The sequence below is a fragment of the Bactrocera latifrons genome, unplaced genomic scaffold (genome assembly GCF_001853355.1).
Source record: "Bactrocera latifrons isolate USDA-ARS-PBARC rearing strain unplaced genomic scaffold, ASM185335v1 scaffold_33, whole genome shotgun sequence".
Lineage (NCBI taxonomy): Eukaryota > Metazoa > Arthropoda > Insecta > Diptera > Tephritidae > Bactrocera > Bactrocera latifrons.
The window spans coordinates 193,804-205,660 of NW_017536963.1; the positions used below are offsets into that span (position 1 = coordinate 193,804).

The window sequence follows — 11,857 nt, forward strand, 5'->3', positions numbered from 1 at the left end:
AGTTTTATGGCCACCAGTTTGAAAATATTMTCATTATTGAACTGTAAAATTATTTTATTCAAATATATTAGAATTTAATAAACTTTTAAACACAATAATAAACAGAATTTCACAAAATTTTTATAACTCGTTTATCAATACATATAAAATTGTGGTTTGCTTTAAAACTAAACTATACGATACTTTAATATAATAGTTACATAAATACATACACATTCATATATATATATGTAGATGAATTTGCTTTTGTGTATAAATCAGTTTTTCTCTTTCGATAAATCTTATATACGTTTACTTAAATATAAATATTTCTAAGTGTCTTTATACTTGTATATGCATATGTAAATGCAAATTGAATTTATATGTATGTATTTGAAATTTATATATTATATATATTCACTTAAGCATATATATATTTCCTTGTAATTTTAGCTTAAACTTACAATTTACTTAAGTTTTGTGAATTTCAATTCATTTATCACCATTTAGTATCGCATCTCAGAGCATCGGCACGTACAAGTTGACTGAAGAGTGGGAAGGTGGCTGTTTGGTTGTTGGCGTTGCCTTGCGTAATAGTGGACCAACGGAYAACTGCATTTGGCTTCACTTCGTGAAAATAAAAGCTGACAAGTCGACAACTTCGGCAAACAAACAACAAAGCGCATCAAAGCCACATTCGAAGGACAAACGGTGGGTGGACACACACGCACGCATACATTCACGTATAAATTTGTGCCACTTACGCTTCGCGTGGCTTTTGCCAGCATTGCCTCTGCACTTAGTTATTGGGCCCCCGCAATTTTTCTTCCGGCTTGCAATGAAATTCCATTTATTTGGCTTATTTGCTGCCCATTGTTGTTGGYCTTGSCGGGCATTGGCTTTGGCATTGCCAGCATCACTTATGCAACAACGTGGCACGCTTACAGCGTGTTCTGTTTGCTGCTCTCGTTGGATTTCGTGAATGCCGTTAGATGTTTTTGCCGCGTACGCTTCTTCAGTTGCAGCGAGTAGAGACGCCCGCTGCGTGGACGTGCCTGCGGTTCGACGACGCTGATGCCGGCGTTAGAGTTGTGGGTTAATTGATAGCTGTKTATATGTRTGTTCGTGTGTGGGAGAGAAAAGAAACATAGAAAAATTAGAAATGTTCGTCAAATTTAAAAGATAGTCTTATAGGGTGCTGCATTCAGTGAGAGCTCTTTAATTTTAGAAAACCTTGCTAAAAGATTGTTATGGTATCTACGCGGACTCATTTTCGATTAAAATGGATTTTTAAGGTCAAATCCTCTTTCTTTGAAGCTACTCAGGCAACGTAATTTTCTTCAACTTTGCGCTCTTCACAAATGAGTTATGAGTTTTTGTGGTTTCAGCAGATCAACTGTTATTGCACTCAAATGACAACCGATTTTTTTTCGAATAAAGTTCGGCAATCGCTGTTATTGTACCGGCTCAAAATTTTCTGGAAATATTTTTTGAGTTGCGGTAGAGTTACCAGATTTTGTACGGACTATTAATCGGGATATGATCCGGTTATGTAGTCTAGACTGTCTTGGGAAAAGGTTCCGTAAGCATCTAATCAATTGTGTACAGTCACTTTGGAGTTGCGATTGAGTAATTAGGCTTACAGTGGTAGACATTTTTAAGGTATCGGAAGACATTCTTCAGAGCGATATGAATGAAATCTCGACCTACGATATAAATAAAATTAGTGCTTGCGTTCACGACAAACCGAAATATTTTCAATTAAGAAGAGAAGCTCCTTTACGAACCACCCCTTTAAATGTCTACAGAAATTCTTGTGTGTGCTTGGAAGACAAATGCCGGTAAGTTAGTCAAAGTTCAATGTCTTATGCGTGTAATTTTCACGAAACACAAGCCATTCATCCAGCTGTTCATCTTCTCAACTCTTCTCACGCGTTTTCAGTTTTCCTACAGCAACAAACGCTCTTCCATCTTTCACTCATACTCACTTTGATTCCAGTTTCGCCAGCCGTTGCTTCAGTTTCGCCTGACTGGCTGTGTACTCGGCAAGTAAGCGTGCCAACCGCACATTTAAATTCTCCACGGACATCTCTAACTTTTCGATGCCGCACTCGATGCTGTCGTGCGCGCGTTGTGAATCTGTAAATTAAAAAAGTTTTCCATACAGATTTGCACAAACTTCGTCTCATTTCCACTTATTATACACTTGAATAGTTCACTTTTCTTAATACACACCCGCAAAAACGCTCTCGTCCAGTAGACCATCTTTACGCAACAGCTGACAGCCGCGTTCCGTGAGTGTGGCACGCGCTTCCGGATAATCGGACAGCGTTTCCCATAAATCACGTTTCGCCAAACAAAAGAGATCCGAATAGCCTAGTGAACGTACATTCGCTGTACGTCGATTACCGGTGCGATTTCCTGCTATTTCCAACACTGACACCTCACCGAAAACTGAGCCGGCGCCAAGTGTTGCAAACACTGTGACGCCATCGTCTGCGACCACCGACAATTTGCCTCGTTTCACTATATACATTTCTTTGCCGACATCGCCCTTACGACAAATATAGTCGCCGGGACTGAAGACTTGCAGTTTTAGTTTCAGCACAAGTGCCTCCAGTAGTCCCGGTTCGCAGTCGTGGAAAATGCGCACCTGTTTTAGTGTGTCCATGTGCACTTGTATGGCAATCTCCGCTTTCAGTTTATCCGGTAGTGCGGCCAGCACGCGTTCCTCGTCGAGCGCTCCACTCTGGGACCAAGTGTAGGCAAACCAACGTATTACACGCGCCTCCAACTCATGGCCAACCTTCCGGAAGGCCATGTACTGTTTGACACCGTCCATGCGGTTTTGAAACTCGACACGTGCCACATTCATATTGGAAATCATCGAACCAATGTTACCTGGGGGTTTAGGGAAAATGTAGAAATTAGATCTGTCATGTTTTTTATGGCCAAGCTAAAATTATGGAATGACAACTAGTTCGGGCTTTTAAAATGAGTTATTTTCAGGTTTTATTTGGGTTGAAGTGTGTTAGGTCAGGTCGATACAAGTTGCGACTTTTTTTTTAGGATTTCGGCAATTCTTCCACCAACAAGTAAATTTTTGCCTTTAAGAAATAAATTGTTACACTAAAAATTCATAGAGCAGTCGGCTGTCTATTTTTAAGAAACTGAAAGAGAATGAGTTCCGAACCTCGAACCAAATCTAAAGGATCTTAAAGGAAAGTATCGTTTCTTGTGATGGATCCCAATCGTAACAAGTAATAACCGTTAGCTGTCACTGAGCCTGTGATAAGGCTTCTTTTAACATAGGGCTAGAAGAAAAGGTTTCTCGATTTCATTTCTTGGTGTGCAGTTTTCTAATGAGGCGGGCAAACTTTTGTGTTGTCCTTAARGAAGAACTTTCAAGTGAGATTTAATACTTAAGAGGAAAGACTTGGAAATTATCGACAAGGAAATAGTAATAATTGACCAAACTCAGAAGTTGTAGATAGTCTTGTGAAAAGCTAAAAGAGCCAGAAATTTAATTCTCTTGTGAAAGTAGACTGCTACAGGCGATAAACTCGATCAGATGTGATGATTTGATTTACTTTGATCATTAAACATTAGTCTTCGGTGTTGGACCATCATGTTTTTGCTCTATGGCAATCGAATGTTGAAATATCGACCGTCAATGCCCACATATGTGAACTTCTGACAAAGCTGTTGTCTAATAAAATTTGTTGTATTAGAAAGCTCTATGACGCAGTCCTTCATGATAGATGCTTATTTCTCGGTTAAACTTCTTAAAGTGCATGATCTAAAACCTTTTCGATTAGTCAAATGCTCTTTAACTTATTTTTAGAACATTCCATTACTTGCAGTGTAAGTTAAAGAGTCTAGTCGTGCATTTTGCATTACAGCGTTGCCGTGAGCACGTACGCCAACCATTAGAATGACATTTCTTTGCCGACACAACAACAACGCGCACAAAGTCTTAACTTGACCAACAAGGAAAACAGCAAACAATAAGCACGCRAATTTCTCGTAGGTATGACAGCGCGATGAATGAGGTAAGAAGCGGCTACGTGGCGCGTTGTTTGGTGCTGACGGCCAACCATCTGTCATTCGTCGCCAACAACTTGTATATCAATGACAAATATGTAGGACGCGTTAAGTGCGAAAAGGTAGAAAAAAGGGTGAAAAGAGATAAACAACAACAGGAATACACAACTTGATGTATCCTATGGACAATGTCAAACGTCAGAAGGTGACTGAGGGTCGAACAATTCATTTTATTYGATGGCATAATATGACCAATTAAGTCATCAGTAGCAATAACTCACGGAAGGAAGCATTCAACGGCTACGCAGGAAATATATAATACATTGTTATATATATACATCATTATGTGTGGGTACTGGGAAATCATTAGCGAAGTCGAAGGTTAAGGACATTGACAGTCCAGTGTTCATGCAAAGTGCACTTCAAATTGTTTGTGGGTGAGGCAAACAGAGGATGGAACCCTCAAGAGTTCGTTTTTAAGTAAAAAATAGCTAAGCAGCCTTTAACGGTGAATTCATTTGTGAAGGAACAAACTAAGGTAATTGGCGTTGCAATGTGGGATTTTAAGAGTAGATATTAAAGGGCAAACAATGTAGTTGTAGTCTGTGCTCTTGAGCTTGCTCTTTGTCTTTGTCTTGGTCTTGGTCTTGGTCTTGGTCTTGGTCTTGGTCTTGGTCTTGGTCTTGGTCTTGGTCTTGGTCTTGGTCTTGGTCTTGGCTTGGTCTTGGTCTTGGTCTTGGTCTTGGTCTTTGTCTTTGTCTTTGTCTTTGTCTTTGTCTTTGTCTTGGTCTTGGTCTTGGTCCTAGTCTTNTACATCATTATGTGTGGGTACTGGGAAATCATTAGCGAAGTCGAAGGTTAAGGACATTGACAGTCCAGTGTTCATGCAAAGTGCACTTCAAATTGCTTGTAGGTGAGGCAACGAGAGGATGATGAGGGCTCAAGAGTTCGTTTTAAAGTAAAAAAATTCATTTGTGAAGGAACAAACTAAGGTAATTGGCGTTGCAATGTGGGATTTTAAGAGTAGATATTAAAGGGCAAACAATGTAGTTGTAGTCTGTGCTCTTGAGCTTGCTCTTTGTCTTTGTCTTGGTCTTGGTCTTGGTCTTGGTCTTGGTCTTGGTCTTGGTCTTGGTCTTGGTCTTGGTCTTGGTCTTGGTCTTGGCTTGGTCTTGGTCTTGGTCTTGGTCTTGGTCTTTGTCTTTGTCTTTGTCTTTGTCTTTGTCTTTGTCTTGGTCTTGGTCTTGGTCCTAGTCTTGGTCTTGGTCTTAATCTTCGCCATTGACAAGGGATTTGGTGCTGGTCTTGCCCTTGGTCCTGATTTTTAAGTTTCCCTCACTCCTGTTTTTGGTCGTGTTGTCGATCTTGATCTTAGAATACTTTGTTCTGATTTTATTAGCCGTGACCTTGGTAKTTGGTAATAATAGTTCAAAACGTCCATTGCAAAACACTCACCTACAATTGTAGCGAAGATCAGCACGCCTGCCAGAAAGTCTGCCACCACAAACAAGTATTCCGCATCATTTTCTGGCGTTGGAGTCTCACCGATCGTCGTCAATGTCAATGTAGACCAATAAAAGCTATAAATGTATTGTCTCTGCAATGTACTATTCCTTGGACCATTCAAATTATATACCCAGTTGTCCGAACCAAAACCGAGATAATAACTAATTGCAAAATACATGCAGGCATTCCAGTGTATCAACACTAAAATAGCGAGCACCACTTTACAAATACGAAAAGCATTCGGATAACCCGTCGCCGTTTCGGTACGGTCGAACCACTCCCAGAGRCGAGGGGCACGTAACAAACGATTTAAGCGCACTATCACGGGACAAGGTAAGCCACCGGCACTACAAGAGCTCGGCGACCACCATATATAGGCGAGATCGGTTGGCAGCATTGACAGCACGTCGATGGACCAACCTTTGGTGTGAAAGTAATGACGTCGTAATTTGTAAGCATCGCGCACCAGCAGACCCTGATCCAAGTAACCTATAGGTACGAATAAATAATGGACATTTTATTTATAGAGGGAATTAAGATAGTTAATTAAAGCTTTGGCGACTTACCCTCATGCATATGTACTAGTGTATCGACTAAATATATGCAATCACATAAATAATCCAGGAAGTACCATACCGTTGGAGCACGATGATTTATCTCCCAGAAGACGGAACGACCCACCACAAAGATTATGTTATAGAGAACAGCCAACGATACAATACCAAGCCACTGGAAGAAAAAAAGAAGAAAGTGGGAGTTATATATCAAGGTTTTAATAATTCGAAAAGAGTTAGTGTTGGCACTGTAGCAATCCTAGTGACGTCGGCAATACAGCTGATTTTGRTGAGAAAATCGATTAACGGTAATATTTCTACTCACCCTGTAATGTGACTGGAGTGTCGGGTTCACCGATAGYCGATTACACAGTCGACTTGAGCCACGWATTTCACTGGATAGACCCTCATCGGCTGGCGCCGTATTCGCCGGTGTTGGTCCACTTGCGCCTTCTTCGCTAGCCGCAACTGCGGCTGTTGTTGTAGCCGTTGTAGTCTTGCCAATTTTATCTACATTATTTGTATTGGAGAATTTCTCAAGAAACCARTCGGGCGGCTTGGTACGACTGCGACGTGTTAAACGATGACGCAGCGCATTTAGTGTGCGTCGCAATGTGGAAGGCTTTGTGCGTTTTGTTTGGTCCTGAGGCGTCGAAGAAATAGTAAGAAAYATTAAACAAAAGAGAAAAAGAGAAAAAAATTAGTGGTTATAATGTATATATGATTGCGAGAAAGTCCTAATATTATATACTATAAGTATACCAAGTATATATGAATGTTTATAAAATAGCTACATATATCCCGGGGTTTCTTAAAAAAATTCTAAAACCGAAATGTGGTGGAATAATATTTTCTCAAACCGAATCTTTTCAGCTTTTGCCATTCTGCATTCTCTTCCACTGCCTTGGCGGTGTCAAACTSTGAACAATTGCAATTTCATTCGTCCGCTTCATTCTTATGCGTTCTTTTAAAAACATGCTTGTGAGTTGTTGAGGACAATGTGACACTGTTTGTGACAGAATTTAATCCATTAATGTGTCTAGCAAGAATTCTACCTGCTGTGTGGGCTTTCAATGCACTACATTATCATTACATATGTGTTTACTACATCCTTGTTTTTAAAATACCAAGAATTTTTATGAAATAATAATGCAGATGTAACTTTGTGACCTTGAGTGTGGAATATTATGTAGTATGTGAGTAAAAGACTTCAACCCACTAGATTTGAGAGGAGAATGGCTACTTGAGAGGATACATTTTTTCTTCAGTTTCTACTTGATCAATTAGCACTATATGGATAAATTATCGTAATTTCAGTCTTTGTACATAGCRTTTCCAACCATATGGTGTCCTCAATGAAAATCCCTATCCTAGTACTATTTAGTCTGCATATATATTTGTCGCTCCAACTATTTTTAATATGTCATGAACCTGACCTGAATTTTTTATTGTGTACAGTAATGTTTACAATTYCRTCATGMAAAGATATAGKCAAGAACAAYTTTTACTAATAATTTAATTTTATTATCAAAATAATTGTTAATGGTCKTAATAATAGGCCACCTATGTTTGCTRTTCATCGAATTGTTGAAAGTGTTGAGCCTGTGCTTTCCTTATAGGAATATGTATAATGTTCAAGTGCTAAAAAGTCAAAGACCCGCCCGAAGTAATGAAAATATYACTGCYGTTAAGGCAAGTGTTCCTGAAGACCGTAACTTTGAAACAATCACGATTTTTTTAAGATAATCATCTTCTCCGATGGTTTTCACTTTCATCTGAGTGGTGCAACAAATAAGCAAAACTGTTGATTYTGGTCAGAAGAAAATCTACAAATTATTCATGAACAACCCATACGTTCACCTTATTTGACCGTTTGGTGTAGCGTTTGGTCTGGTAGAATCATCGGTCCATATTTTTTTCCGAATGAAGCTGGTTATATCGTTACTGTGAACGGAGAGCGGTATAGATCGATGATAACCAACTTTTTATGGCCGTGGTTGGAAGAAGTTGATCCTGACAATATCTGATTCCAACAAGACGGGGCTGTGTGCCACACATTACGTGCAACAACCGAATTATTTCGAGAAAAGTTTGGGGGTTCTGTTTATTTCAAGAAATTGTGGCACTGAATGGCCTACAAGAAGTTGTGATTTAACACCATAAGACCACTTCTTGAGGGCTTATTTGAAGTCATTGATTTTTAACAGTAAACTATACTTTATTCAAGCTTTTGAAATCAACATTGATCATGTTATTCTTGACATAAGATTTGATTTTGTGAAGGAATACTCGAAAATGAGGTTGATTGAATTGGTTCCTGAAAAAACAGGCCGTTTGAGTGATGTTATATTCAGAACATGTATCGATTGTGCTTTTCACTAAATAAAAAAAAACATTTGAATTTCCATAAAAATGAGTTTGTTTTTTATTTTTTGTTTTGAAAAGAAATCATATTACTCTTATTGGAAAACTCTGAAATTTTCCTGTAATAAGTMCTTAGTTTTTGTCTTGTCWTATTTCGACATTAGTTGTTTTYCTATCTTTCATATGGTTATAGATTTGCATCTATTATGGACTATACGTTTAAATTGTGTCTTGAGTTGCCTGGAATTCTTCTAGAAACGCTTTTGACCGGRCACCCAAATAATGACAACATAAAGCGGAAGTAAAGTTGACCTTCCACCATAAAGCMTTTCTATATTTGTTTACTAACTTTGGCTGTCTATAAATGTTTGCTTTCCGTATCCTCAGGTGCAGTATGACTTGGAAGATGTTAGTTKAGTTAAGTAGACGCAATGATAGAGAGATATAAAATCCTCGCTGTATACCTCCGCCTTTACACTGCAGTCCATCTTAGAATCAGCGGTATAGTTAGAGTTAGTATCCTCCTCACCTATTACACTTTCCGTCTATAGGGTATTCTTACCTCGAGGTCATGTTCTTAGTACTATCAGATTTAGAACTGAAAGCTTTTGAAATMTTTTTTATATAATGGTCATTATAATATTATTTAGAAACCCTTTAACTGTTTTATATAAAAACTTTTGTTTTAGTTTCCCTTCCATATGTTAAAGTAAGTCTTTATAACGTTAAAATAAAAAAAGATATCAGTAGTAATAATAACKTCGAATTTGTAAAGTGTACAATGATCATCTGTCCCTATAGACGCGAATTAGTCCCTTAAGTTTTSAGTTATCATGTCTGAAATGTTGCATATGTTCTCCTCAAAAAGTTACTCACTACTTAGGGTCGCCGTTATCGGACCATGCTAAACTGTCATGCAAGCTAATCGATCGAAATAAAGTTCTTGTATAGAAAATGTCATTACTTCGCAAGACATTTTCAAATTCTCCGGAAAAATGTTTTTTTGATTATAATATATAGTTGTCATAAAAACTGTACGATCAAAGTTAAGATCAAAGCCTTCCTTCGATTAATTCAATTTTTATGTTATTAAAAGAAGATTGAAATTCACATACAAAATTTTATTCTATATTAGGTATTTTTGAATGGAATGAGAAATTTAAGATTCAAAAATGTCGGCATAATAGAACGGGGGCTGATGATAGCATTTTATTGGACAAAAAATCTTCAGCTATTTTTCAACCTTGAATTAGGTTACCCTGTATATTAAGATTGCAGATAACTTATGGGAATATATAACTCACAATTGATCTAAATTTGGTTGTATACGTATTTTTTTTCTAAATGGTTATTTTGGTTAGATTTATCAACTTTTTGAAAACCTCAGAATGTTATCAAAAACTTGGACTCGTTACGCTACACTATAGCTTCCCTTGAACTATTGTTGAATTATGTCGAATACAGCAAATTTCCATCCTTTGATACCATTGAAAAGTGTGTCAAGAACACCTTTATTTTCCATTGGATCACAAAAGGAATCATGATTTTTTTTTTTTTTTCATTGGTCTCTATAAAGAATTACTCATTCTTGTTCATGTCGCTAGCTCTGAAAGTATTCGACGTAGTACCCACGGGGGGAAGCGGAGGAAGAGGTTGATCTTCACTCCGTTGGAAGGAGCTGGTGGAGAAGAACCTGGTTTCGCTTGAAATCTTTAATTGGTGCCACTTTGCGAAAAGAGGAAACGACTGGCGCGCTGTTCTTAACTCGGATAAATTCTCGTAAGCGATCTACGCCAGTGAAGTAGAAGAAGATACTTGGCATATGAAATATGTTACACTTTGAAGGCTTTACTTATCCATGTTAGAAGTTTTCAGTTCCTTTCATTTCAATCAATTTATTAAGGTAATGGTAGCTAATCGTTACAAAAAATAATCGGTACTAAAAAATACTTCATCTTTCCTTGTAAGGTTAAACCAGAATCTAAACAAAAAAATTATTTTTACATATTAAATTAAATTTTTAGAAATTTATATGAAATTTTCGGAATCATTACCATTTCACTTGTTCCGGCTATCGTCGCAACATCAACTGAATGCACCATTTTTGTTGTTTTTTGTTTATGATATGAACTTAGTTTTATTATAAAATAAAATTTTGATTAAATTTTTCACTTTTCTTGCGCTCAATTCAACACAATCAAATTACAATTTGGTTTTCGACGAAAATAAACACTTCACTCGAAGCGAATTAAGCAACTTATCACTCATAACATTTGCGTTTTATAGTTTTATTTCGCCTCCATATTCGCCATTGTCTCATCACTTCWACACTTGAATTTATTGGCGTACTTTCAGCTAAACAAAAAAATTCCAAAGGAATTTTCAATAAATGCAAAACTGTCGTCATCTATGCATTGCCCATAACACACTGTGTAGAAACAAAAACAAAACACAAATAAAATTTAAAATTAAAATTGTCAATAATAAAATTGCATTTAAATTAAAATTCCAATGGACACTGGCCGCTGGCTGCAGGCAAAATAGAAGCTTACAGTTGAGAGCTTAGGGTGCAGCGGGGCGTATGAGCAACACCAAACACGCGGTTCACTCAGCACTTCAGTTACGTCTACACTTCATAGATATGAGTAATTTATGATATTTTTGGCTTTTTTATTACTATTTTCTGTTATTGTTGTTCAWTGCGCTTGCGCACAACGAGTTGCGCATGTGCGTATAAATTACACGATTTGTACTTCAGAATTATTTTTAACACGAGCGATTSGGATAAAATCACACAACTTTTTTGCTGTTTTTGTTGTAAAGAATAAATAAATTTTAGTAATCGATCAGCGCGATAACGSCTATTAGTTGCACACACGTCGCAGAGCCGCTCTGTGAGCTGAGCGTAGCGACAGTTAGTTGAAAATAACGTCAAGTGTCGTTGCAGTTAGGCGCTGCTGCTGGAGTTGGCGTCAGTTTGGGTGGCGCATGCGCATGCACTGATACTACATGTAATAGCGCCTTGTTCACAACAACTTTATTACTACTTATAAATGTAATAAATACGCGGTTGTCAAACGTTTATGGTTAGACAACAAATTTCCGTGCCTAGAAATGCTAGCTGGCAGTGGTTTCACGAAATTTTCAATAAAAAATTATTTTTTTTTTTGTATTCAGTTTGTGTTCTTTTATTTTTTGTTCGTTCTTTGTAACCGCTAAATTGTATTTTATAATAGTTAATATTTTGTTAAGAGACTCTGGAGTATGGAGTTTTTTTAAACAAATTAATAACCTCTATATATTCTAAATAATCAAAATGCTATAAATAATTGTCGTGTAGTATCTTCCTTCGCGAAGAGAATATAGTTCGAAATTTACAGTGTTATTAAAAAGTTCACACTGATTATAAT

General features: G+C 37.4%; 1 protein-coding gene across 1 annotated transcript; it reads right to left on the reverse strand.

Moving 5' to 3' along the window:
• Positions 1 to 460: 460 nt before the first annotated feature.
• LOC108971187 (cyclic nucleotide-gated cation channel subunit A) lies at positions 461 to 10,568 on the reverse strand. The gene is made up of 7 exons (XM_018937074.1): positions 10,502 to 10,568; positions 6,409 to 6,726; positions 6,096 to 6,258; positions 5,479 to 6,018; positions 2,215 to 2,880; positions 1,968 to 2,118; positions 461 to 1,086 (listed from the first exon to the last, which is right to left on the reverse strand). Exons 1-7 carry the CDS (start codon positions 10,547 to 10,549, stop codon positions 921 to 923), a joined length of 2,052 nt encoding a protein of 683 aa, XP_018792619.1. The 5' UTR covers positions 10,550 to 10,568; the 3' UTR covers positions 461 to 920.
• Positions 10,569 to 11,857: the final 1,289 nt, after the last annotated feature.